Source organism: Nelusetta ayraudi, unplaced genomic scaffold, assembly GCF_046127955.1.
Source record: "Nelusetta ayraudi isolate G7.1 ecotype Tasmania unplaced genomic scaffold, CSIRO-AGI_Nayr_v1 ptg000092l, whole genome shotgun sequence".
NCBI lineage: Eukaryota > Metazoa > Chordata > Actinopteri > Tetraodontiformes > Monacanthidae > Nelusetta > Nelusetta ayraudi.
In genome coordinates this window covers 496580-524578 of record NW_027466142.1, presented here as the reverse complement: position 1 = coordinate 524578, position 27999 = coordinate 496580, and the positions used below count along the sequence as shown (strand labels likewise).

Below are 27999 nucleotides of genomic sequence, written 5' to 3'. Positions count from 1 at the left end.
AGAGTCCGAGGAGACGATCCGTGGCCAGAGGCCTCAGACTCTTATGGTTCTTGTGTAATTTTTTTTTTTTTTTTAATCAGTGGTGGCAGCTGTGCCAAGCGTGGTTAATTACTGTAGACTCTAATACTGACACTGGGTTATATAACAATAATAGCGGGGTAGAGTTTTTCCTCTTCTCCTCCTCTCTCACCAAAAGGATTTAATCTACAAGAATTACTTTCAAATAAAGGCAGAGCTAAACCACTTAGCTGAACTCCTCTCATTTTACTTTAAAATGCTGCTCTAAACATGATAAACAACCTCCAGCATCTTTCGTGACTGCATGAATGAACATCTGTTTGGCTGTTTTTGCGCACGTGTGCGTATCTGTGTCGTTTGTGCCCGCCGTCAGGCTTCCACTACCCCCTGTATGGCAAGACAGCGGGCCGAGAGGAATCGGAGGTGACTCCGCCGGGCCGAGGTGGAGTGGTGGTGGGCGGCAAGCAGAGCGCCGACTCGTCCTCGTCCTCAGCCATGGAGCTGCTGCAGCAGCAGAGCCATCAGTACCACGGGAAATCACCTGCTGTGAGGCCCCGCCCACTGCACACAAACACAGCTGCCTCACCTTTGTCTCTTGCATGACGGGGATAAAAAACATTTTCCTGATGCTTTATGCCACATTGTGACACTTCAAGAATCACAACGTAAATGTAGTAAACTTGTGTGTGTGTGTGTGTTTCCACCCAGCCTGGCGAGAAGGGCTCACCCGAGGGCGAGAGGGAGGCCGAGCGAGGGGAGAGGAGCCATGTGTCATTTGCCCGACACCTCCACACACATCATCACACCCACCTGGGTATGAGCTACAATCTGATGTCAGGACAGTACGACATCTATCAAGGTACACTCAAACTCAATGAGTAGTTGTTATTTCTTCCTTTTAGGAGAATGATTTTATGACTTGTTTTGGTCTGAGGTCTGAATAGCAACAAAAAACTTATTTTTTATATATGTATATACATAAATATATATTTATACATATAGCTAAATGTAATCTATCTTAAAGCGGATCGATATGCACATTACCTAGTGTTATTCCTATTTTCCACTGCATTGTTTTGGCTTTTTACATGTTTCTGTTTTCTCCTTTTTGTTGAAGGGTTGAGCTCCAGATCTCTGGTCTCCAGTCAGCAGGTGTCAGGACACCCCTCCGCAGGTCAGTTTAAAAGCCACAAACAATTTTAAATGATTAATAAATGGTCAAAATGTTTTTTTCTCCAGCTCCTTTCCGTTCTCTCATACCGACAAAATCTGAACGTCATGCGGTAAAGTCCCTCTGTCTTCGAAATTAAACTCGAGAAGAAGAATTGACTTGTGCCTCAGACATCTGGTGGCTTAATAAATCAAATTTCTAAACCTCTACATCCTGGAATAACATCTCAGTGCCTAATCGCCTCTCTGAGGCTCACATTGTGTCTCTTAAATTGTGTTTCAGCAGATGATTATCTGCTTTGCAGTGATTTCCATATGTACTTGTCCTGAGTCATATATCAATGCCGTGTTTTTTCCCTCCCCCATAATTGTGAAACACCACAAAGACAGAACGGCAGACAGTTAAAAAGCATAATGTGCTGATTACCTTGCTGTTGCAAGGACTGCAGTTATCTATAAATGGGTAATTGCTGTGAAATAGAGCAGATTAATGTGACAGTGGAGACTCGCAGCTGCTGGGAAATGAAGACGTGCCGGGAGTTTTTCCATAAAAGACAAAAGCGGCATTCACAAGCACTAATGTTTGATGATTAAACATCACTAGTCATTCCAACAAAGCATTTTATTTTAGCTCAAGTTATCTTGTCTTCCTAAAAACATATTTGCCGTTGATTACTTGGTTTATTCCAAAAAGAGTTTCCCACCCCCTTTTGTTTCTCTTCTGAAGCTGTTTTACGTGCTAACAAAAATCATGTTTGATCACATGCTGCAACCTTGCACGGCAACTGGATGAGATTGCAAGTGTGATCATGATTTACTGCTTCTCAACAGCTCCTTGACATTTCCCATGTTGTGCCAGTAATCCTGTCATGAAATTGGAATATCATGTCATGGAAAAAAGGAAAGAAAAAGATCCTGAACATGGATCGGCTCAGACTGTCATGATTCCGACCTGAAATCACAGCTTTGATAGGAACGATTTAAGATGGTGTGGGACGTCAGATAACAGCATTGACCCTAAGAGTGTTTACATTTTGCTTTCTGACCATGACTTCATCTTACACAGTGGGCCTGTAAACTCCTAAAATGGACCAGCAGTTGGTTCAGACAAGGCCGAACATTTTAAGCGTTGTGACGATGCTTCTTTTGCAAACACGTCCCCGGTGTCTGTTGGAGCTGGCGGGCGATCTCAGCACTCGCAGTCGTTTTAAACATCACTTGTGCCTGAGCCGTCCTTCTCTGCTGTCCTCTTGTCTCCGTAGAGAGCGACGGGAAGAAGTAGGACCATGTGACCACGTCTCACATGAGGAACGGCAGAATTATCAGACATCAATTCCATGGTGTTGAATAAGCTTTGCCTCGCTGAGAGGCAGAAAACAGAACAATTAAAAAAAAAAAAAAAAAAAAGACCTCCTTTATTTCTTACGAATGACAACCATCTGTTTTATAACGCGTCAGTTGGAGAACGGGCTGAGCCGACGGAGGGACAGGAAGCAGGATCTGGACCTCTCTGAAGGACAAACTCTCTTTATGAATCTGGTTTGTGGACTTTGAAGCTTTCAGTTTTGCAGGATTTTGACAGACGTAGGCGGCATGTGTGAGAAAAAAACAACAACAAAACAAAATGTCAAAACGTGCACTCAGTCCTGCTGCGGCCTGATAACATGCACATTAATCATAGTGTATTATGATGATGATATGACTGAATGTATTGAAGATGACTGGCAGTTATCTTTAGAGTGTTGATCGTTGTTTTTTTTTCGTTTTTTTTTTAAATAGCTATTGGGAAGGAAGCGGCTGTAGGATGCTAAAGAAGTCTATTATTATCCTTATTATTATGATTATCAAAGTGGTCCTCCTCCCTCCATAGTGCTGAAGCTACATTTGTATAACTTAACCTGTACTTGAGCGTAACCATGTTGATTGTACCGTCTTTATGTGAGAGTAAACCTTCACATCTACCTGCCCAGTGCCATGTAGGAACCCAGTGATGTATATATTCTGTACAGATTCATGGCAGAGCACTAACATGCTTTACTGTATCCCGTGTTGACCTCCATCAGCGGTGCGTGGGAGCAGCGGCAGGGCGAGGCCAATAACTTTCTGAAATCACATAACACACAGCTTCAAATCCAGGCTCTTTTCCCACTGGCTTCATTAATTTTGAACATCTCACAAGAGACCGGTGAGTATGTTCGTTTTGGCTTCCAAAAACTATTCTTCTAAAGCAGACAACTGCAAGAATGAAATCCCGGTATCAACATCGGTTGAGCCATAGAAATTTGATTTGTAGTTTGAGCCGATGACTTCAGTAAATCATTCAGGATGTAGCACAGACATATCCAGCCATGAAAAGGTGACTTTTACACTCAAGAGGATGCCCCATCACTGGGAGTCCCACAATTCCTTGCCCTGCTCCTGCTCCCATGACCTCAACAAGCTAACTAGCTCACTGCAGAGTCCCTGATAGGCAGAGCCATTATGTTTGAAGCATTTCCATTCGGTTTAGGGATTTGCACACCAGGATTATTTCAAATTCCAAAATCATTATGTAATACAGTGGATGATAAGAGATATTTTTTTGTTTTTTGTGTGTGTGCCAGTTACACTAAGCTAACTAGCAAGCAGGACAGTTGCACAAAGACACAAATCTCAGGCTGCATCTCAAATCACAACCCAGGCAGGGAGAAATAAGACTAACCTAACACACTGACACGGTGGCATCAAATTGGTTTCTTACATCCAAATATAACTCAGTCGTAATGCTGCAGTGATTTTTTTTTTTAAAGTTACTTTCAAATAATACACATTCAAACCCAAAATGGTTTAAATGTGCGAAAGGTTACATGCTGCTATTTTAGGTTTGATCCAATTCGAGTTCTACATGGCTGGTAAATTAGCAACCCTTGTAATTGAATTAATATACACTTCCAAGTCAATGCGATTGAGGGTTTACTCAAGATTTTTCTCATTAAGCTAATGTAGCATAACGAGGTGAAATGTAAACGCCCACATCACACACAGGAGAAAAGCTTTCATGAGATGGAGGTGTCCAATCCAGAGGGTCCAAACTTGTCTATCAGTTGCTCTGCCTCACTTACACAACACCTTACCTGCATCGTATCAGTGATCATTCTATTACTTGAATATAGTGCTATGAACTCTGTTTACAAAACGCTGTCATCTTTTGGGAGACACGTGTTGTCTGATAAAAGCTGCTTGTTAAGTTCATTTCATTCACCTGGTGTATCCATTCAATAACACAGAAGTCGACATGAAACCTGCTGTTGCTTTTTTATACTGTATATGCCTTAATTCATATGTTTGGCAATCATGATTAAAGGATGTTTATATATATATATCTATATATCTATATATACATATAGTTTTGTCTGTGATTTTTTTTTCTGCTTACACGTGATCTTTGAGAGGGAGAATGGAAAATCATAACTCTCGGTAAAGGTTTATTTTTGCTGCCTTTGTGCTGGAATAATTTAAACATTTATGCAAGAGAAATAATTGATCATTTTATTAAAATTCCCCTCCCACGGCTTGCTCTGCAACTTTCCAACGTTGTAATGCTTCATTAAATTCTTTAATTAGCTACATTTGATTGAAGTGCTGACAGTTGTCAATAAAATTAAAGTAATTATTCCCAACTTGCACTTCATCTACTCTCTGAAATGCTGTGAAATACTGAAACGAAAACGTGTTTCCAAGTCGTGAAATTAAGCACTGGCTGCTTGTAGAAATCTCTTAAAAGTGGGGGCCATTTTCTACTCTACCTAACCTCAAATCAAAAGTATTATTTAATTGAATAAATCAAATACATTTGACTTGATTTGAGTCAAATTCCTTATTGTCTCATGTATTTTCGTTGAATAATTGCGTTTAAGAAACCTATCCTAATTTTCAGACTCGGAAAAACTGTTGGTCAAAGGTTCTTTCCCTCCTCCCTGCTATGAAAACGCCGACCGACAGATGGCGATGAGTGCCCACCGCCTGCTGTCATCACTTCCGCTTTTGAAACAAAATGGGTGGCGCCAAAGCTTGACAACAAAGCGTCTGTTTGGCTTCAACGGACAGACGCAAAAGTAAAGCAGGATTTGCTGTGTTCACTCCGAGCCAAATGTAATGAATTTGTCGGAGACTTCAACAGGATTATCGCAATCTGAGGGTGAAGAACTCGGGAAGTTTCTTACCCGCGCCGTTAAATGTCACCATGACGTCGAAGACAGACCAACTTCTCATCGTCGTTTCTATTCTAGAAGGTGAGTTTTAAAGCAGTTGGATATTAACTCATTAAATACCCACAGCAGTTGGTTTTGGGGTAGTGATAGTTTCGAGATGTAATTCATAAAAAAAAAAAAAAAAAAAAAAAAGTCACATTGTTCATCTATAGTCCTATGCGAGCACTGGGGCGTGTTCGCCAGCTCCAATAACTGCAGTGAAATTGAAATTCGCTTCTGGCTTTAACGTCAGGACCTCTTGAGAGTTGAGGGTTCTTACTAACGCTGTCCTGACCAACGCTCTCTACTTCTCGTAAATGGCCAGATCCAGTGAGAAAAACTCAAGCTAAAGAGAGTTTTTAAAGACTAATACATACAGCGAAATGTTGCATAACAAACTATGATGACACGACCCGTCTCACCATCCGTCTCACCATCCGTCTCACCATCCTTTCCACCCCCCTCTCTTCTAATTTCTGAGTTTGGTTTCTTTTTAATTTTTAATAATTTTATTATTATTATTTTCTATGACGCAAACCAACTTCGTCACTGCAGTTGGAAGAGGATGCGTATTCCTCCTGACTGTCACTTGACTCACTCGAGATGTACGTTTCTTTCCGAACCCGTCCTATTTTGTCAATCGGCGGTTGCTCTACATTGCTATGCACCACTTCATTTGAAGTCATTGCATTTGGGCATGCTGGCATGGAATGTGCTGCTGACAAATCTGCAGCAACTGCAACTGTGTGCCCCTTTCTTGCAAATCTGTTTATCTATCTCTGTCAAATGAGGAGCGTCTCCAGCAGCCTGCTGTATTTCTTTTCTATTTATTTCATCAGTGTGGCTCAGAAAGGGGAAAACAGGGTCCAACAGAGGGACAGACTCCAAACTTGCACCAGATAGTCTAAACATACTGCACAATAGAACATTATTTAATTTTCATTTGAGTGCTCATTCTATTATATCCACTGTTCTTGTTTACGCCCCAGGTCGTCATTTCCCAAAGAGTTTACGGCTGAGTCTGGTGGTTCAGGCGAGCTTTGATGGCGAGCAGCTGGCCACAGACGCAACAGAGCACAGAGATCAGCCACAGTTCAACACCGAGTTAGCCTGGGAGCTGGACCGCAAGACGTTACACCAGCACAGGTGGGCAAATGTACCAGGGCGTTGTGCGCTTCTTATTTCCATAGTGATGATGATGAAAAACTTGCCAGTAATTTAGTTTAAGACCCTTAAAGACACTGGAATTGGTCTTGAGCTCATGCAGTGTATTTTAGGTTCAATGTCAGGACTGATTTGTTTATTGAAAATCCCTCTTAGACTGCAGAGAACTCCCATCAAGCTTCAGTGCTTTGCCGTCGATCCGGCCACCAAAAAGAAGGAAAGCGTCGGCTACATCATCCTGGACCTTCGATCTGTGCACGAGACCAAGCAGGTAACCCTGCCTCCCTGCTGAGAAAATAAAATACAAGCTGTTTGGAGCAGCATGAAGATGAGACCTTGTTTCCAGGATCCTCGCTGGTATCCGCTGCTGAGCAGCAAATACACCAAACGGAGACCAGAGCTTCTTCTCAGCTTGCAGCTGGAGAATGACACCAAACCCTCTGAGCCCTCTCCTGATAGGTTCAAAGCCAAGAAGGCCCCGCCCAGACAAGGTTGGTTGACTCATTCAGGCTGCTTTGTGTTTGTTATGGTCGCCACTAAGGTGTTGAGAATCTTGCACACGTGCACACGCTCATCTCCTGGTTGAAATTGGAACTTCTCCCCTCTTGCTGCTGTTTCCTCCTCTTGAACTCTGTTCTTCTGTTGCAGGCTCTTCTGCGGTGACAGACCTGCTCCCAGGACACACGGAGGCCTTGCTGATCCCAGACCAGGGGTACTATCAGGTCGGCCCTGCTGATTACTGCACCGACATGTTTCTACTCTCTGTCACTTTGGCCTTTGCTACCAAACTAGAACAGGTGAGGACAGTGGTGCACAGCACCGAATTTCAGTATTTTCTATCTTAACAACTGCTGATTGTGGTCATGCAAGCCAAGACTGTTTTTCATGTCTCAAGTGGTTAAAATTAGCTAAATTGACCTGTGGATTCCTCCTGTCGCAGCTGATCCCCAGCACGATGAAACTGTCGGCAGAGGGCTCAGAGTTCTTCTTCTACTACACTTTACTGGGCAATGACATCACCAGCGAGCCATTCCGCAACCTGCTAAGCCCCGACTTTGAGCCGGAGCGCGCCTCTGTGCGCATCCGCAGCAGCAAGCAGGTCCTGCAGACATTCTTGTCTCAGCAACCTCGTTTACAGGTGGGAAGAAAAAAAACAATAATCAAAAAGCTTTTCAATGTGCGAGACTGTGTTTTGGCGTTGCCTGATATTCTTTTGCCGGTCCGTCCCCAGATTCACCTGTGCTGTGGGAGTCAATCTCTGGGCAGCACTGATGTTTTTCTCTCAGCTCTGTCTTCTGTCTCTGTGGACCTGGAGAGCAAGCCGGCAATGGTGGAGGGAGCATTTATACTCCAACCACCTCAACGCATCAAGAAGACTTTACCGGATGATCTTCAGCCCACTGTTGGAATTTCTGTCAGCCTGAGGCAGGAAGAGGTCACACAGCAGGTACACACACTGCAGAGAAGTTTTTTGTTTTTTGTTTTAGTTCCTAATACAACCTGTAGAGTCTCACCAACATTCTTTAAAGAAAGCTTCTTCTTCTTCTCCAGAACGGCTTGGGTCTGATATTTCCTTTTGTATTATTTCACCAGTCGTACTCGAAAGGAGCACAAGGAGCAACAAAGCCGTCCAACCCTCCTCCTGCCGTCACATCCTCATTTCCTGCTATCCGGCCGACGCCCCGAAGCTCCTCCCCAGTACGGAAAACCCTGGACTCTTCTCCTCCGGTCCACTGCCTGTCCCCGCCTGACTGTCCTACTGAGAGCGAAGCGGACAGTCTGCTGGAAGAGCCGCTACGTGGCAAAGAGCCGGAGGGGTCTGTTGGTGAGAACACTGACGATGCTACTGTGAAACACCAAACCAAACTCCATGCACGAGAGCAGCATCGATGACTTTGAACATGCATTCTGTTGCAGATCTGCAGGCTCCTACACAGCAGCAGCAGCAGCAGCAGCAGCAGCAGCAGCAGCAGCAGCAGCAGCAGCAGCAGCAGCAGAATCACACTGGAGAGGAGGGAGCATCATCCGTCACCGTCTCAGCTCCCAAAGTGTCAGTCCCCTCCTCGGGACACCACTACTGCTTCTCTCTGGATCTCTGCAGCCTCGGCGGCCTCAAACTCAAACATTCCATCTCCGCCACACTCAGGTGAGTCTTGTGGAGAAGACCATAAAAATCAGTTCAGGCTGCCGCGTGTGTTCATAAGCCATCTCTCCAGTCCAGTCAGGTTGATAAAAGTGCATTCTAACTCTGACCGAATGGGATTTGAGAATATTCTGCAGCAAAAGTTGGGAAAAGGCTGGTGGTGCATGGTGCTCTATGTGACTGGTGAAGAATGAAGTGGGTTTCTTGTGTTTTAGGTACACATATCAGTTTTTTGGCAGCTCCGCCCCCATTATGACAAACCCTCCCGTGGAGCTGCACAGGAGCAGGGAAGTGTCTTTGCCTCAGTCCTACTGCGCCTTTGACTTTGTGGCTCTGCCTCAGCAGCTTCAGGACACCTTCCTCAGGTTGGTGGGCTGCGAATGTTTCGATTCACATCTCCTGCTTCCAGGAAAAGATTGTGTATGTTGATGTTTTTATTTTTCATTTTTTTGGCCATGTGTATCACTCCACTTACCTCGCAGGGTCCCCCTGGTGGTGGAAGTTTGGCACAGGGACGCCAACAGCCGCGACCAGCTGATTGGACAAGCCTCCGTCCCGCTGTCACTGCTGCTGAGCTCAGAGAAGACCAGGCTGCAGGCCTCGACGGGAGAACAAGGCTGGAGAGGGACACACCAGGACCGGATCCCTGTGCTCAGCTCACACCAGTAGGAGGCGTCACACTGAGAGCAGAGCCGGTGGGTGTTGAGTTGATATCGATGTTGAAACCCTCTGTGTTTGTGTGTTGTCCTCAGCGAGAAGGTGGCAGAGCTCAGCTACGTGGCAACTCTGGAGGACCTGGGGTTGGTCAAAGCCAGAGAAGTTATTGTGTCCGACTCCTCGCAGGTAGGAGAGGACCATAGCTTGTGACGTCATCCTTCTGCATTCCAATTATAAAAGCTGCAGGTTGTCTGTGTTTCTTTCTTGAATTTTCTACTCTCTAACCATCAGAACGAAGCTCCAGTCTACATGCAGACTCCTCCACAGCAGACAGCACTCGGACCGGCTGCTTCCAGTCAGAATGCAGCCCTGCCAACTCTGAGTGCCACCAGAGACACGCTTGAGTACCGCACGGCCCTGGAGCTGGAGCTGTGGAAGGAGGAGCAGGAGGAGCTGTTTGGCGACCAGGTAGAAGAGTCATGATGAGAAATGAGTCAAGTCATGACCTGTCTGGCTGTTTGCTTTGTACGTCTGCTGATGTCTGATATCAGTTGGGACATTTGTTGTTGTTTTTTTAATCTGAGCTTGTCAAAGATAATCATAATGAATATTTGGGGATTTCCAGCTGAAGAAGAAGGAGCTGAGTTGCATGCAGACTCTGGCGGAGCAGTGGAGGAAAAGAGACAGAGAGAGAGAAGCTCTGTTCAAGAAAAAGGTGGAAAGTTCAGGACTTTCATACAAACATGCTCATCTCATCTGACTGAAAATTGAAAATTGATATATTTTTAACAAGAGCTGCCTTTTTTTCCCCCGGCTGTCCGATCGCTGAATGTGTTTGTGTCGCCTCACAGGAGGTGGAGTACAACCTGTTGGAGGAGCAGCTCCAGAAGACTCTCACTGATCTGGGGAGACGGGAGAAGCAGCTGAGCGAGGCTGAGTTAGAGGTCAGAACCACAAGATGCGTTTATTCTGTATTATTTGGAGTAGCCATCGCGACTCTGACTCTGTTTGTGTCGTCCAGACTCAAAGGCTACAGAGGGAGCTGAAGGCCAAATACGACCTGGCCCACCGGGAGATGAAGGCCGAGCGAGATCTGGGCCAGAGGGAGCTGCAGGAGAGCTCCAGGAGGCTGCAGCAGGAGAGCGACCACCGGGTGGCGCTGGAGAAGGACAAGGTCCGGCTGATGGAGGAGGAGCGAGCTCGGCTGCTGCGGCAGGTACGTAGCGGGACACACGGAGAGAGAGAGATGATGGGTTCAGAAGGTACATGTGACTCCTGTGTTGCTGCTTACCAGATTACAGACGGTGAAGCCAGATACAAACAGCTGGAAAAGGAGTTCCAAGTCTACAGAGAACAGCAAAACATCCGGCCGGAGGTCAGATTGCAGTCGGAGATCAACTTACTGACGCTGGAGAAGGTAAAGACTTTAATGCTTTAAAAACAGCAACAGGTCAATTATAAGAAGTTAATGAAGTGGAGTTTATCAGAGCAGACACTTAAATAAAGCTAATTTCTTCTGAGCAAGGGAGGAAATAAATTCAGCACATAAAAATGACAGACAAATAGTGGAAATCCCTGCTGGTCGTTTCTTATCATTTAATTTGTTTTCTCTAAAATATGCAGTGGCCACTTTGCTTCCCTGACAAAAGAAGTTCATTCTGTATAATTTTGGCTGTCAACACCAACTTTCTGCACTGGAGAAGTTCAATTTTAGCGTGCCAGCGCCTCAAGTACTCCGTGTGGAGTTTCACATGTAATTCGTACTCTTGCCAGAAGAGGGAGACAGAAGCCCTTATTTGCAAGGTTAAGCGCAGACGTTTGCAGCAGTCAGTGCAGATGATTCTCACCTATTGATGGTTTTGTCATCCAAGTTGCAGTCAGTCAGTGCAGACTTTTCTTTTTCTTTTTTTTGCTTGTTGTGACTGTTTGTGGTGTGTTTGTGGTGTGTTTGTGAAGGCGGAGCTGGAGAGGAAGCTGGAGTCGTGCACCAAGTCCAAGCTGCACTACAAGCAGCAGTGGGGCCGCGCACTCAAAGAGCTGGCCAGGATCAAACAGGTAAAGTCAAGTGTTGGCTTTTCAGGTTCAATTTTTAAACCCCAGCAGTAAGTTTTGTTCCTGTGGTTGGAAACTCTGGTCAGTTTGAATGCGTTTTCTTTTTCTTTCTTTTTTTTGGGCGGGCGGCGATTTATCTGCGTTTGGAGAAGAGCTGACAGTTTAGGACATTTAACAGCTCTGTTGTAAGAAATGGAGCGCAGCCCGAGCGTCATCCTTCAGCTGTAAAGAATCCAGTGCCCGAGCTCCCTGCCTGCTGCTTCCATGTGATGGATCTGTGCACGAGAGACAGAAACTTTGTCTCCAGTTGATCCTCTATTAGCTTTGCAAACAATGTGATTTGCAAAATACTGGACAAGATCCAGAACGGGAATATTGGTCAACTTTTGCCCGTGAAGAGAGAGTGCGAGAGAGCGAGAGAGCGAGAGGTGTTTTTGCATTACAGTTTCGCTGAGGTGGCGTAGACGATGACGTATGTGAGCCAGCAGAGACACACACACACACACACAGAGCACTAAGTGGGCCTCTTGTCAGCCTAAGTCCAATGTAAACACACACACACATACAGACCTTATCTGACAAACTAATAACTGTTAGTGACGTTGAGCAGCTGGAAAACTCTCTCCTGTCTCTCTCCATTCATCACGGCTCTTCTTCTTCTTCTTCTCTCGTCCTCCTCGATGCTCAGCGTCCCTAATCCGTCCACCGCTCGCTCTCCCTTCTTCACACCATTCACACCTGCAGATTGCAATTGTACTTTTGCACAATTTTAGAAATATCGCTTTTATTTTGTGAAAAACTGTCATGGAAACGCAGCTACCGTGATGTGACTTCGCTTCCACCGTCTCTTTGTCTCGACGTGGCTCCTGATTTCTTGAGCTCTTCTTTCTCCTTGCGACTTCCGCCTTCCTCACTCCTTCTCCTGCCGTTCCTTTCTTCACTTCTTTCTCCCCGGACCATCCCCCCCTACCTTCCTCCCCTCGCTCCCTCCTGTCTCCGTCCTGCACCATGCAAGTGCCATATCATTGTAAAGAAAACAGGCTGTGATTTATGCAGGTCTGAGGGGGTCCGGTGCCGAGTGTCACCCCCGGCCTATTAATCATGGGCCGGCGCTGCGTAGAGCCGTAAGCCAGCCAGCCGCTTACCACTCAGACGTCACACTCTCGCTTTTTATAAAATATCAGGCCGGTGTTTACACGACCATCCGTCTTGGCGGCTCGGCGGTTTTTAAAGCCGGCAATTGTTTGGTTTTTCTCGGCCTCTCCTCGCCTATTTATTCTCTCCTCTCAGCGCCTCTCATGGCGTGCTGTTTAGGCCGCGTCGGATCATAAAAATTCCTGCGCGAGGAATAATGTGCTTTTGAAACCAGGAGGTGCAAGGCGGCCCGAGAGCCAGAGCGAGAATTAATATCCAGACGGCTCGGAGGCGCTGGATCAAAGCGTTAGCCTCGACCATTTTCAACTCAAAATATTGGGACAAGGAGCTTAAGTTGCTCTCCTCAGAGTGAAAATATTGAGACAAAGGGATTAAGGTTTTGAGAGGAAGGTAATTTGGTGTTTTTACAGTCCGAGTCCAAAGTCGTCCGGCTAAATTTAGGTCTTTTTTTTCCCTTAAAAAAGGACAGATCTTAGGGGTCTTTTATGGGTCATAAAGAAATCTGAAAAGGTATCGGCGACATGATTCATCGGGGGGGAAGATCGAAACAAGCTGCACTAAAACCAGAGACTTTTATTACAGAGTTTACTTTCCTTTTGCGAGCCGGAGGAGCTGCACGTCAAACTGCTTTTACTGCTTTATTCTACTCTGCAATCTCTCCATGTTTTATGTAAACCGTGGGCTGCTTGTTGTTCCATTTGATTGAAAACAACTGAAAACAACTCTCAATTCCAGCTTTTGCATTTGGTTTCTTGCTGTAAAATGCCGAGGCATGTTTGTCAGGCCAGCCAGAGTCTCAGCGGATTCACCACAGCCACCTGGGTTGGACCAGATGGCAGCGTGCGCGGGAGCCGTTGCAATTTTTATGACTTCATTAGGTTAAAATGTTTTTTAGCTGCTTTGGATCCAGAATTATAAGCAGCTGCTTTATCTATCCGAGGATATGTGACAGAGGGAAGCACAAACCAGAATTCTGAAGTTTTAGGACTCGGTGGGGGTGGGGGGGACGTTGAGCCTGTCAGCAGTAGAAGCGCCGCTCGAATGCTCGAACTTTATTGGCTGGGTTTTGGCAGAGCCTCTGGTCCGCCGAGTCTGTCGGGGTTTCAGTTCCCCGCGGAGCCGCCTGGACAGGACCGGACCGGACCGTCCTCTCGTGACGCTGCAAGTCTGTTTCTGTAAATCTATCAAGCAGATGTTTGCACGTCCACTGAAAGAATTCCAGCATTACTGGTCTCAGTAGAGACCCTCCCACGGTTCCCATTGGCCATTTTCCGTGTTCCAGATAAACAAACATGGGGTGTTGCCCTTAAAATGAATCATCATTTTCATTATTTTATTGTTTTGGATCTAATTCGCTGGATGAATTATTATTATTATTTTTTTTATATTATCATTACCACCAGCCAGACTTGACTTGATGTTTAGTCAGAGTCAGGGGTGCGACTGCTAATGACTTGTGCATGTTGGACTCTCGCTGGCTGCAGCACGAGGCCTGCAGGTCCGGACTGGGAACCGGCCTTCAGCACCAGCTTCATGTCAGCCCAGTAGTTTATTTTCCGGCATAAATCACGCAGCGGCGGGTGACTTTTAGCCCATTTTGGATCAAAGAGTCGACGGTTAAACGCGTTGAAAAACAACAATAACAGAGCGGGAGAGCAGTGAGAGAGTCGGACTCTAAAGACACCGTGTGTTCGATTCTCGGACTGAGCCGGAGTTCAGGTCTCGCCGGCCGACTTGGATTCAGATGGGAGTCGCAGGAACTGTCATGCAGGTGTAACATTGCACCGATCAGCCAATCAGATTCCTCCTGTGTTACAACACAGCTTTTTTTTTTTTTTTTTTAAATGGTAGAGTTTTATCATAAAACTCTGGTCAAAGAGTTTGGTGAAAAGAACTTAAATATGCTTTATTATCCAGTGAACAAAAAAAGGCAAGGCAGAATTCCAACTTAAAGGGACCACATGGTTTTGTTCAATCAAATAAATTAATATAACCAAAAAACAAGAGCTGTCTGACTCGAACAAAAAATACTCAAAATGGGAAAGGAAAGCCTCGCTGTATCATCTATAAACCAAAAATACAAGAACCGCACCCCTAAACTCTAAAACTCCTAACATAAATACACAAATTAAAGCAAAATATCAACAAAAACAAATTCAGCCCTTGGCCGCTTCAAAAGTAGCAAATTCTAGACGTACTGGCACAGCGTTCCCGTTCGAAGGGCAAGCACCTGACAATGTAGGCTGCTGTCCTGTGATTGGCTCTGTGGCAGGCTTGGGAGCGGGACCAATCGGAGTCCGACAGGACAGCAATCAGATTGCGGCGATGCCACACCTGAACATGCATAAACTGGCAAGATGAGCGGCACGGAGGGAGGGGTCGGAACATCCACGCTCTGTTAGAGCTTTGGTGAACCAGCACCTTCACGGTAACCCACTCACAGTTGGAGCCAGGATTTGAAACCGCCAACCCTCCGATCATCAGTTCGCGGCCTGCTCTACCAACTGAGCCACAGCTGCCCACCCGCTTTGACGTCTGATTGGCCACCAAAGTGGCCCAGTAAAGGCCAGGTACATCAGAACACGTCGGACTTAACAGAGTCGCAGTCGAGGAGACAAGTCAAACACAGCCTGACGGCATCGGGGTCAATCGTTTTCTTTTCCTCCATCTTGTTTTTTCCAGAGGCGTTCCTGGCCCAGCGGCGAGCGCCTCTATCAGGAGCAGGCCACATTCTTAAACGCCGCTCCCGTGGCTCTTATCTTTGGCTTATCGCTTTAAAAACCCCGACGGCGCAGCCTGAAAACACTGCTCCTAACCTCCCAGACGTCGCCTCCACGCTGCTGCGCGAGGCAGATATGGGAAACAGCGTTGAGCGGCTGCAGCTTTAACCTGGTGCAGGCGCAGATCTCATCTTCTCTCAGCCGTTTAGGCCACTTGTGAGTTGGGCACCTCGTCCTTATCGCAGCAATAGCCCAGACGTTTTTCAAGTGAGGAGGTCAACAATACAGCATAGAGCTTTATTATATATATATTTTTTAAAACAAAACAAAACTTCAGTAACTTCAATAAGAGTGCCCCTCCATCAGTAAAGCAGCTCACCTGGGAACTCGACTGAAGTTGAGTTTCAAAGAGACTGCAGAGGTTTTCTAAGTCAACAATAGGAGCGGACGGAATAATAACACTTTACATAGATTTTGTTCTTCTTAAGATTTTTTTTTTTTTCCTCAGCGGCCGGTTGGAAAACACAAGGCTTTGATGGATTAATACAAAAGAGATGAATGTGAGTGTAATTAAAGGGGTTTCCTGCAGGGGTCGAGTCCTTTAAGTGGTCCAAGTCCCACACACACACACACACACACACACACTTGCCTGGCCGCGGTGAAAAACACCAGCCTGAACTCCTGCAGGTGTCGAGCTGCTCAGAAAACTACATGTGAGCTGAGAAAAGTGCCTCCACATGTGAGCGATGGGATGAAAGTGTTTTGCGCGAGCCGTCCTCCCACGGCCGCCCAACGTCTGACCCTCCAGAAAACGCCGGCGAGTGACGGAGGGTGGGGGAGGGGGAGGAGGAGTAATTGCGTGGCCGTTTATTCCAAAGAATTACTGCACTCCGTGTGCGCTGAACCTTCATTTAACAATTGTTTTGTTTGGTTTTCATACCATCGTTTGTCCCACTGCGGCCGTTAAAATCGACTCCTTCCTGACTTCGGCCTGTGTGACTCATTCACGTTATTGTGCAGTTTTTGGTTGTTTTTTTTTTTTTTTTCCTTCATTTGCACTAAGAACTTGGCCACGCCGATGAAAATAAAATAAAAACCTGGACTTTGTAAAACAACTGGTTTTATTACCAACAGCAGGCAACAGGGTTGGGAGAACTTTTGTATATTAAGTGTTTTTTTGTTTTTTTGTTCCCAGCAAAGCAGACAAACCTCTTTGTCTCTTGCAAAAGACGTCCATGTAGACAAACGGCAGCCAGTTGATTCTATTTCCATCAGGCTCCACCTCACAGCCCAACCCGCTTGCCAGATTCCCCTCAAGGGGCAAAGTCAAGTGTTTTAATCCAGACTTCATTGGCTTCCTGGCAACCAATTGCCCACCTCGGAACCAGAACCCTTGTGGAACCTGAGTTTTCTCTTAGTGTGCCGCTCGCGCCGCTTCTGTCACATCTCAAAGTTGACACATAATTTGCTTTTACCGAATTTGGCGAGGGAGTTTGCGACGCGCATGTTTTTTTCCGTTGCTCTGGTCCTGGTGCTTCAGTCTGCCGGTTGAAATCCAGCATGGCAGATCCTCACTGGCCTCCAGGCCGCCCGCTGCCACTCGTGATGTAACTCTGAAATATCTCCGCCCGGGTGTTGACTTTTAGTAGCTTTTCTCCTGCGCTCCCCCACCCCACCCCCGCCGAGGCCTTGGTATCACCTCGTCCTCTAATTGTTTCAGGCCTCGGCCCCAACATTGTCCTTGGCAGCGGGCACCAGAGAAAAATGTTTGGCCTGTTTGTTGTTTTAGTAATTAGCCCTAAAACGGCCTGTAATACAGACTGTTAATGGTCCACAGAGGGTTCAGCCTGTGTCAACACTGTGTGTGTGTGTGTGTGTGTGTGCGCGTGCATGCCCGCGTGCATGCCCGTGTGTGTGTGTGTGTGTGAATGATGTGTTCATGAGAGATTGTGTGTGGTTCTTTCCTCCTCCTCGCAGGAGGAGGAGGTGACCTGGCGTGTGAAAATAGAAGCTTTCCTCGTGTGTGTGTGTGTGTGTGTGTGTGTGTGTGTGTGTGTGTGTGTGTGTGTGTGTGTGTGTGTGTGTGTGTGTGTGTGTGTGTGTGTGAGAGAGAGAGAGAGAGAGAGTCGGCCAGTAATGTGAAAATGTTGGTTTTCCCATCCAGAATCAGCGGCCGGCCGTTCTGCTCTCCATCACCAGATCACACAGGCACATTCCAGCTTCTCCAGTCACCTTCCCACTGCCCGCAGGCCTCCGTTTGCTCTCCCCCAAACCCCCACCGCCACCTTTTTAGGACAGCTGACGGATGGAGATGTTGGTCAAATAGTTCACGCAGGGTCGGACTATCCAGCAGGAAGTGGAGCTCAGTGGGAGCACTCGACAGTGGTTAGCGTTGTTTTTGTTTTGTTTCATTTTTTGCTATAGCAGTCATTTTCTTCATCCTCTGACTCAGTCATAAATTCTAAAATGATCCCTCTGCTGTCAAAGAATATTTTTACTTACTGAACAAAGTGAAGTATATTTTGGATTGCAATTTGGATGTTAATTAATCGATTATCGATTATTTATCGATTAAGAATTTAATTGATTCAATTCAATTAGTCGCAATTATTGACCTTTTTACACGGGTAGTTAATGTCATTATAACAATGTAGTGGCAGGAAAGAGCAATTCACCTGTAGGTACTGCGATGGTCATAATATACCTAGAACAAATGAAAAAAGAAGAAAAAAGTTGACCCATTAGAAGCCAACTTAAAGTCAGAGGATAAATGTTTCGGGTGTTTTTACTGCTCTCTAATGTAAAATCATCACTCAGCTCCAGTTTGGGCCTTCAACTAACCAGGAGGTTATTTTCTGACGCTCTCCTGGGGCGTCCAGTGGGGATCATTCACAGCGATTCACCCTGCGCTTGAACAAAGTCACCGTAGTTTTTCAGTCACTGTCTGCTCGGCGGAAGCCGCCGGGATCTGGTGGTTCTCAGGCTTGACTTTCCCGACCTTTGACCTCATTGATTCTGCTTCGCTCTTGCTGTTTTTTCCCATATTGCACCCTGATTTATGGCGGTCGGACCGTGGCAGGTTTAGCATTGTGAGTGACGCTGGTGCGTCGGACGACCGCGGCTGAGTGAAAGAATTACGGGCCGCCGACGTCTTTATGAAGCTTCCTCTCGGTTCTCATCGCGCTGCCGCTCCCGCTGCCGGCCTGCGTGTGAATTCTTTGGCGGGCCGACGGCACTTTTCTCAGGGAGTTTTTTTTTTTTTATGAAAATGTTAAACCAGACAAATGAATCACTAGCGCTCAACTCCGGACTAACAAGGAAAAACACTTTCTTGGCTTTCGGACACACACATTTCAGCGCCGTGAGGTCAGAGGTTTATTTTTGAATATTCACAGTTAAGGGTTGATTCATTGGCCAGTGCAGATTGCAGAGGCTCCGCTTGAGGCTGCACCAGTGGGCTGTGATGGATCCTCTGCGAGTGTTGCTTGTCTGAGTTTCAGGCGTCTTTCTGCAGTTTTTCTTGCATGTCTGTCTTTTCTTTTTTTGGCGGGGTGGGGGTTAGTCAGACAAGACGTCTGGAAAATGATGATGGCTATTAAGGTCCAGTTTGTGAAATTTGGCCTGATTTATGATTTTTGTATTGGTCAAAACTTAATATGCTGCCCATAAATACATTGATTAGGTGTAAAGTCACGGTGCAATAAAAGTAATTTGGTTTTCCTTCCCTTTGAATGGTTCTTATTTATACATAAGAATATCTATAGATCAAGGGTCTTGCTCCTGGTTAGCTGCCACCTTGCAGCAACATAATTTCTAAGGAAGCCTGGCGTGGACAATCCAGCTGCCTGACTGCGCGTTTCGTAATTATGGTGAACACTCACATCTTCAAATAAACCAACAAAGAAGAAGGTGGACGAGGTATCCAGGTTTGTGTGCGCAGGCCACTGTAGTTCACTGGCAAGCTTGGGAGAGGGAGGAAGAGTGAAACACCCTGTAATCTGAAATGTAACCGCTTGATGTCGCTGTTTCTTCTCAAAATCTCCAAATATTACACACTTAAAATTTAAGCCTTTGTCCAACACAGTGACTAACACTTTCCCACCTGTCTGCGTCCTTTGCAGCGGGAGCAGGAAAACGCCATGATCCGTCTGAAGAAGCAGCAGGCAGAGCTGGAAGCCATGAAGCTCCGTTACCTGGCCACGGAGAAGAAGGAGGCCTTTCAGCAGGACAAGCAGGAGATGGAGGACGTCAAGAATGAGCTCAACCGGTGAGTGCAGGAGTCGGCGGGCGTAGAAGATGGATGGATGCCCCTTTACATCTATTTATGTGAGCTTTTTATGGGCGTGGACAAAGAACCAACCTATTTGAAGATGGTGAACACGCCCTCTCTGTGCTCGTCGGTTCTTCATCAGATTGAAGAAGCTGGAGGAGGACCGATTAGGCCCCGCCTCCAGCCAGCACAACCCCGCCCACTCCCGCCCCGTGAACGAGAGCGCCGACGACCACCTGAGCCGTCTCTTCGAGGAGAGGGACACCCTGCTGCGGACGGGCGTCTACACCCACGAGGACAGAATCATCGCCGAGCTCAACAGGCAGATACAGGAGGCCATGAGCGGCCGAGGTGACGCCATGAGCGGCCAAGGCGACGCCATGAGCGGCCGAGGCGACGCCTGACGCCGTCCACCAGCCAGCCAATCGGGGCCAGTCGTACCTGAAGCGGTGGGTGAAAATTGACCGTCGGCGTAGGACTCGAAGCTCAAGCTCTGAGGCGCCCAACCAACCGCGGCTGGTGGAAGGTGTTCAGGTCAATAGGGCGAACCAGCAGGCGTCTGAGCATCACCTTCATCAAACTGAAATTGAATCAGTCTCACAATTTCAGTCATTTTAAATGAACTGAGTGACTTGAATTTTTTTTATTATTATTATTGTTCAGACACAACTTGCTCTCCATTGATGATCATAGTGATGGATGAGAATCTTTTTCAGCTCTTTGTGTTTGTCTTGTTTCTCAGGACAAAATGTGAAACTTTTTTAATGAATGGTTCACAAGTAGTTTGTGTCTTTGTATAGATGTGGTTCAGAAAAAGAGTGTAAAATTATAAATTCACCGAACCCCCAGTGAACAAGACACCCTAAATATGTATTTTTAACATCAGATGTCTTGTAGCTGAATAACTGTTGAACCTGAAGCAGAAGAGCGTGTGTGTGTGTGTGTGTGTGTGTGTGTGTGTGTGTGTGTGTGTGTGTGTGTGTGTGTGTGTGTGTGTGTGTGTGTGTGTGTGAGAAAGACTTCATGTACAGTCTGTAAAGTTTGAATTATGTTTGTGGTGACAAGTGGTTTGGACCTGACAGCAGGGGGCACTGCAGCCTCAGACAAACGGTCAACACTCTTGCAAAGAGGTCACATCCGAAACATTTAGTTTTAAGAGACAACTGATTTCTGTTTGTGTGCAGTAAATTATTATTTTTTTTATTTTCTTGTCCTGGAGTCAGAATAAATGACTAGTTTCATTGTTTACATCTTTTTTGTGTGTTTGTTTTATGTTTTTGTTTTTAAAAATTAAGGATAACGATAAAGAATTTAGATGTCATCCTACTCAAAACAAAAGGTGTGCCATATTTTATTATTTATTTGTATTTCTTCTTTTTTTTGGTGGGTGTTAAACTTATTAACTTGTTTAATAACCATTAAAACTGACTTTGTGGAGCATTTTTTTTCCTGTTATACTCCATCAAATAAATCTTTAAAATCTTAAACATTTCTTAAATACTGAATTTTTGCAGCTAATGCCAAAAATATGGTTTTATTTGAACATATATATATATATATATATATTCTTTTTAATTCCACTAACCAGAATAATTGCGCCGGTATGAAAGCATTGGTTCCCTGTGCATAGTGTGATTTTTGAGATTTCGTGCGTTTTCATCCAGTTTCATAGAAGAGTTGTTTGAGTGACTTTTGAGCTGATCTGGAACTTTCATTTCAAAAAAATGACAGTGTATGGTATGATTTATTTCCCCCTGATTTTCAGACATGTTGAGATTTAGTGCATTATCATCCAATTTCATGCAAAACTACCGTAGAACATTCTTCCTTGCTTGTTTCTAACTGATCTGGGACTTTTCATTTTTCAAAACTGACAGTGTATAGAATTACTACCAATTTTCGGACATGTGGAGATTTTGTGCTCTATCAAACTAATGTGTCGTGCTGGATTCGGGCTGATTTGAAACATTTCATTTTTTTGGCCCACAAATGGATAGGGTTACGGTTGGAATTAGGGTTGGGTTTGAAATTGGGGTTGAGTTCTGGGCCAGAGTTCTTGTTAGGGTTAGGGTTAGACTTAGGTTTGGGACTGGGGTTGGGCTGGGGTTAGGGTTTGGCGATGAGGTTAGGAATTGGGTTGAAGTTAGGGTTAGATTTAAATTTGGGGTTGGGGTTAGGGTTGGGGTTGGCGTGGGCACTTCTTGGGGGTTCTTGATGAAAAAGTAAGTGGCCCCATGTTTCTAGGACAAAGTTGGAATTTTACCCCATAGACTCTCATGGTTAAGGCTGAAATTAGGGTTAGGATTTCGGGGTTCCTCAACTGCTACAAGCCCCAAATTTGCCGTGGGCGCTTCTTGGGGGATTCTGATGAAAAAGTAAGTGGCCCCATGTCTCTAGGACAAAGTTGACCTTTGATCCCATAGACTTGCATGACATTAGGGTTAGGGTTAAGGCTGAAATTAGGGTTGCATTTGGGTTGGAGTTAGGGTCAAGGTTGGAGTTTGGTTTAGGGTTGGAGTTGGGGATAGGGTTAGAGTAAACCCTGCCCCAACCCTCTCTAACTCTAACCCCTTTTGTTGGCTGCTTCTCACAGTAACTCATGGATGAGTCACTATGAACCCATGTATGGATTTAATCTTTATTTTTAAAGTGATTCTACTGCAATAAAGCTGGATGAAAAGTCAACTGCAGACAATAGTAGGACTGCCTCTAGAGATGAACTGTGTTATAACAGTGTGTTGGAGTGAAATGCGCAGTACAAGAATGAGGTTGAAAGTGTTGATTCTCCACATTGGAGTTGCACATTTAGATTGCATCACACTCACACACACACGGGCCATTCTCAAAGTCACGGTCAGAGTTTTCACAGTGAGGACATGTTTTGTCCACCAACATGTTTCCAATTAGACGTCGAAGTAACATCCACAGCTTCATGTCTAATTGGTTTTGAAAGCACGACCTCTTGTCTGCTTAATATTTCCACCCTCCCTAACAGGAAATTCCACCCAAAGCAAAGCAGTTACGTTTGCCATGACACACAAACACACACACATACACACACACTTAGAGTCAAGGCTCTTCAGTCTTGTAAGAGGCCTTGTGTTACATCATCATGTTTTCTGTTTCTGACCATCTAAAAAAAAAAAAAAAAAAAAAACATTTAATATTGATTTCAAAAAAATGTTTTAGCTCGTCATACTTTCGTACTTTGTCTCACATAACGGTGGGTTTTATTTGGGGTTCAGAGGGCCATCAACCTGTTATTCCCACCATCTCCTCCTTCCTGTGATCCACCGTCTCGGGTTTTCTTTGTCATACAATCCGTCTCTGCCTTTGTGACTGATTCCTATTATTTTGCTTATGGATCGCGGCATTCCTGTGGGTTTTCTCCCTCTGCCTGTACGCAGCTTTGATGTCTGTTTTGATTTTAACTTGTTTAAACAAATAGAACTGTAACTATTGAGTTTAAAAAAAGCCCTTTCTTTCCTCCTCGGGTTGCAGTTTCCCCCCGATTGTTTTTCTCCTTTCACACTAACTGCTTCAAATTAAACCTACCACTTCCATAATCTCATTACATGTAACCTAATCTGGACTCATTCAGTCTTTCTAAGGAGACGAGGGGCTGATGGGGTGGTGGGAGGAAAGAAGAAAAAAAAAAGAAAAAAACAAGAAGAAGGAACTTTTTTTGGGCTGTGCTTTCATTTGTTTGGCCTCGGGGTTTGGATCCGGTTCCCACGGAGAAAAAACAGCCATGATTGATGTTTGAAAGCTCTGACTGTGTTTGTTTTGGTGAATTTGTCAAACCCTCGCAGGAGTAATCTCTGAAATCAGGCTGGAACGTGGACAGTCCAGCTCGTGTTTGCAGACTGACAGAGCCGAGGTCAGGCCGCCGCTTTCTCTCGCTCTGTGTTACACGTTATTAGCGCTAAGTGGAGGCAGCTGCTGATGGCTAAATAAACCTCCCGTGTGGCGGTGCGTGGTACTGTTCCAGCACCAAAACACAGTCACAGAGTGAGTCAGGTGAGCAGAACAGAAGCCGCCGAGCCGATAGACGGATGAAAGGCTTTACAAATCAGTCAGATTTACTTGACGTCTTTCAGGGAAAAGGTTGGAGGGATAGAAGAAAAGCTGAAAGGTGATTGGACAAACATTTAGCCCGCAAGCCAATCAAATGTCTTGACTGCGAGCGAGTGTGTTTCAGTCACAAATTTTGCTCAAAATCTAAGAGAATTTCTGAAACTTTACTTTTTTTTGTTTGTTTGTTTTTAGCTTTTCTTGTTTTTAAATTGGATCCAGAGAAATTCAGACATGTGGATCCAGTGTGAAATGATCAGCCAACTTTGTATGATTCTACGACTGGTTTTTCTTTACTGCTCCTGCAGCTGATCCAGGACACCTGCTCGGCAGCAAAAGGCGACAGTTAATATACAAACAGGAGAGAATAAAATGACAAAGTCCATCACTGATAGGAACCAAAACTGGATTTCAGATTTATTTCTTATAGAACTATCTTTTTGTTTAGTTTAGTTTTTATTTTTTAATCATTAAAAAAGGAGGTGTGGATGTCAGAGGAATCATGCAAACACAAAGCACAATGGATCCATGGTCTTTCTGTGTAGCATGATGTTTATGCCCCAATTTCATAACAACAGAAATGAGCAAGATTCAGTTTTCGTCCAGCTGATCCAGCAGGAATTTCACAGCAATATGAAGCTGCAGATTAAAAAACGAATTCCTCCTGCAATTACAAATTTAAGTTGTGATGCAACACCACACATTATTGACTTGAGGACAGACAAACTGAGGACGAGTAAAAAAAATAATAAAGGTGACAGTTATAGAGGGCCCTCTTCTGCACATTGTCTACATTTCTCGTAATTCAATGCAAAAATCCCACCAAGTAACATCAGAAAAGGGAATCTTCAATCTTCATTCAAGCAAAAACATCTCAGTAAATCTGGAAAAGAGTATGTGGAAATAAAGAAGGCAGGTAAAGAACATTGATTAGATTTGGACTTTAATTATTATTTTTCTCTTTAAAAAAAATTAGCTGTTTTGCTGGATCCTCGGGGATGTGGACAAAAAAAGAATTTCCTCAAATCTGGTGGCCATCTGCATCTTCAATCCATCTTAGAACTTTGGTTGATCATATACATCCCTTTTATATACACTGCACTGGATTTCCCACATCACTTTACCTCAAAAATGTCTGTGAGAGTTTAAAGAGCTGAAGACAGAGAATTTACTAATGACATCACATAGTTTTTGAACATGGCTTTGCAAAACTTAATGCAGTATATTGTGGAAAAAGATAATTCTTCAAAGTAAAATGATGAAATTAAGGAAAGGTTTGGTGTTTTCAGGGTAAACTCACTTTTGTCAGAACATTTCTTCATATTTGTATTGCACGGAAACTCATCAAGACAATGTATCAAGTTAAAAAATGAAAATGAAATTCCAAACAATAACATGGATGATGATGAATTACCCAGAAGATGCAGGTAATGTGTCATAACCAGTGGCACAAATGACACTCTTTGTCTGACAAGCTCAGAAAAAAAAAAAAAAAAAAAAAAAAAAAATCTCTCACAGACATTTTTCTGTGGTTTTGTTGTGTTGACTGAGGCCGACATCCACCCGCTTCAACACTGTGGTTGCTTTGGGTTTCCACTTTATTATCATTATCATAACAATTATTAAAGCTTTTAAAACTCTCAGGCACGAAACCTTATTCACTGACTTATTTATTCATCTATTTTGTTCTGTTGTTTTTTTTGGTATCTAGGCTGTGCTTTTCACCCTCACTCGCCCCAATACAAAGTGTATCATTATGACACGGGACTATTTACATGTCTGAGATTTGCTGAGTTTGCATTGCATTGCTTGCAGATTCACCCGACGAGACGATAACGCCCTCTTTCTTTCCCAGAGCCAAAAACTTTTTTATTTTTGCTCTCTTGAATTTCTCTTGTAATATTTGTGCCTCGGATGAGTGGATGTCGTCTCCGTGTTTATTTGAAAGAAAATGATACAAATCGAATAAAATAGTAAAACAGGTGGAGGACAATGTAAGAATTATTTGGCTGATAATTTACTGATCCAATCACAAAACCAAAAGCAAGATTTCCTCCATTTTCCACAAACGTCTCTTCTCATTTGTAGACATAAATCTTTTTTAAAATTATCAACATTTTAAAATCAAAAAGTGCTCAAAGCATGATGGGAGCAAGAAGATAAATAGAATTTATTTTTCTCCTTCCTGCTTATCCTGTTTTGTTTTTTTTTTGGTAAATTCTTATTCTTTTCTTTCTTTCTTTATTTTTTTTTACAGTACATACGTTCTTGTCATTCTTTGTTTTTGTTCATTGTGGATGTAAAAGTGTCCGCAGAGCGTCGTCCTCTGACGTTCCGGTTTTGGTATCGGTGCAGTGACAGCCTGCTTGCTTTGGTCGAGCCCTCCTTTGGCATCGCTTTTGTAAAAATAAAAAAAAAAAGGAAAGAAAGGACAGGAAACCGAGAAATAAAGCTACAGAAAGAACTCAGTCTGTTTTTTCTTCTTTTTGGTATTTGTATTCTTCTCGGTTTTAAGAAAGAGTTTTTCTTTGGAGGAAAAACCTGTTGGCATTCCCGAAAGTCTCCAATAAATATCCACATCCCAGAAAGTCATCAGTCCCACCTCCTCATCCTAAAGTTCTCATCTGCTGGAAAAAACAAAAACAAAACAAAACAGTTCTTTGGTTTCGCTCGGATCAGGATTTTCTCCAGCAGGAAGAAAAATGTCTCCTCAACGGAAGCCAGTCGGGGAAGTCAAATCAGAAACGATTGGACACTTTGATTGCACCGAACCACACTACAGGTTTGGAAAATGAGGTTTGAGTCGCCGTCAGCAAAAACAAAACAAAAAAAACTGGGTGAGACCGATCAGGATGTTTTATAAGTGCAATTTGCCGCCAAATTTGAAGGTTATTTTTGTAACCCGAGTTCTGTGAGTGGTACGAGCACAACGCCTTGTTACGCTGTCGGCTCATTTAGCTTATCTCATGTGTTCTTGTGTGTTTTTTGCAAACCCTTAAAACAACTGAAACAAAGTCCCAGATTGTTTCTATTTTCAGATGCGCAGATGATCTGAAAACTGGAAGGATGGACTTTTCTCATTTCTGGGGAGTTCACTGACAGGATAGAACCAGTGATTTCCGTTGGAAACAAAGCAAATTTAGCATGATATTGTTTTTTCGAAAAAGTTGAAAGAAGCTTCCTGGGCTCTAGTTGTCATGTATAGTTTAAAATTTGATTTTACCAGCTAAAAATGTTTTGGTTCTCGTCCCAAAAAACATAATTAATTGTGTTTCATAAACATAACTAAAGTGTCTTCTTCAGATTGCTAATCGTGTGGGCGTAAGAATGGCCCAGTGTGGATGGTCGGGGCTTTAAATAAAGAGTCCAGGGATGAATTTCCACAGCGGTCCCTCCGTCCTTGCGTTAATCCACCTCGATCGACTCGCTCTCGTTCACCGGCTTACACTCGTTGGGGAGTCGCTGGTGTCGGCTGAGCTGAGTGGCCTGCGTGAAGCTGCGGTCGCAACGCTCGCACCTGCCAACACACACACACACAAAGAACAGGAAACACAGTAAGAGGCAGCTTTGGCTTTTGGGTTTTGTATGTAGCAAGAACATCACAAGGAACATGAGGAAGCAGAGCACGACGGAAGAGGCAGAAAAGGAAAGAAAGAAACAGAGATGTAGTCGTCAGAAGTGAGGACACACACACACACACACACACACACCCCGTCCGTTAACTCTAATACCCAGTGACAGTGTAAAGTGTGGCTGAGGTCCAGCGGAGCAGCAAGCTGTAATTGTCGCCCTGATCTTCACAACCTGACTGACACACACACGCTCCACCTGTCAATAATCTATCTAGTAGGATGGAGGGGGGTGGGGGGGGAGTGGGAGGGCGGGGGTGCAAATCACATCACACAGACAGTGCGGGCGCACTCACACATGAACAAAGGCACACATGAACAGCGACGTATCAAGGCCTGATAAAGCCGTGTCACTGTCACTTTCAATAGGCAGCAAGAGACGGTTTGGTGTGTGTGTGTGTGTGTGTGTGTGTGTGTGTGTGTGTGTGTGCACGTGTGCGCTTCAAACAGAAAGCTGTGCTGAGGTATTGGACCTAACAGCCCTGAAACAAGACTAACATGCTGTTAGACAGGCGGGAGAAGAGGCTCAGGAGGGGTTTTAGAGGCTGACACACTGGCTTCCTCCAAATGGTAGAAATTGTGTAATGTTGTTTTTTTAACGGTTCATTCTTCCAAAAGTCCTAGTTTGCATTTTGCCAATTCCATAAAAAAGTGCTTTTTGACGTTAGTTTGCTAATATATTTTGATTTCTACGATGGAAAAATGAATTTAGACGTTG

At 44.6% G+C, this 27999-nt stretch overlaps 3 protein-coding genes across 8 annotated transcripts in view; 2 read left to right on the top strand and 1 right to left on the bottom strand.

Moving 5' to 3' along the window:
* Positions 1-4569, top strand: part of znf608 (zinc finger protein 608) — a 39376-nt gene extending 34807 nt beyond the window's left edge. For both annotated transcript variants that reach the window (XM_076046949.1, XM_076046950.1), the window contains 4 exons: positions 392-564; positions 727-877; positions 1136-1192; positions 2451-4569. In XM_076046949.1, coding sequence (XP_075903064.1) covers positions 392-564; positions 727-877; positions 1136-1192; positions 2451-2470 — 401 coding nt within the window. In that variant the 3' untranslated portion in view covers positions 2471-4569. The remainder of the gene's footprint in view (positions 1-391; positions 565-726; positions 878-1135; positions 1193-2450) is intronic.
* Positions 4570-5210: 641 nt separating this feature from the next.
* cep120 (centrosomal protein 120) lies at positions 5211-20833 on the top strand. Of its 4 annotated transcripts, none has more exons than XM_076046913.1 (20): positions 5211-5459; positions 6407-6563; positions 6738-6852; positions 6928-7072; positions 7230-7378; positions 7522-7719; positions 7813-8028; positions 8175-8402; positions 8534-8727; positions 8940-9089; positions 9207-9389; positions 9477-9567; positions 9673-9849; positions 10007-10096; positions 10233-10325; positions 10403-10597; positions 10676-10798; positions 11338-11436; positions 19430-19575; positions 19721-20833. In XM_076046913.1, exons 1-20 carry the CDS (start codon positions 5411-5413, stop codon positions 19980-19982), a joined length of 3060 nt encoding a protein of 1019 aa, XP_075903028.1. In that variant the 5' UTR covers positions 5211-5410; the 3' UTR covers positions 19983-20833. The 4 variants fall into 4 exon arrangements, with proteins under 4 accessions (XP_075903028.1, XP_075903027.1, XP_075903026.1 ...); XM_076046912.1 differs by having other exon boundaries at positions 8531-8727; XM_076046911.1 differs by having other exon boundaries at positions 8528-8727.
* Positions 20834-24090: 3257 nt separating this feature from the next.
* prdm6 (PR domain containing 6) overlaps positions 24091-27999 on the bottom strand; it is a 58913-nt gene continuing 55004 nt past the window's right edge. For both annotated transcript variants that reach the window (XM_076046983.1, XM_076046984.1), the window contains exon 9: positions 24091-27169. In XM_076046983.1, coding sequence (XP_075903098.1) covers positions 27058-27169 — 112 coding nt within the window. In that variant the 3' untranslated portion in view covers positions 24091-27057. The remainder of the gene's footprint in view (positions 27170-27999) is intronic.

Coding starts and splice junctions, on each gene's coding strand:
- cep120 (XM_076046911.1), top strand. CDS start 5,411: ATGACGTCGAAGACAGACCAACTTCTCATCGTCGTTTCTATTCTAGAA. Junction 9,390..9,476: donor CCTGTGCTCAGCTCACACCA/GTAGGAGGCGTC, acceptor TGTTGTCCTCAG/CGAGAAGGTGGCAGAGCTCA. Junction 11,437..19,429: donor AGCTGGCCAGGATCAAACAG/GTAAAGTCAAGT, acceptor CGTCCTTTGCAG/CGGGAGCAGGAAAACGCCAT.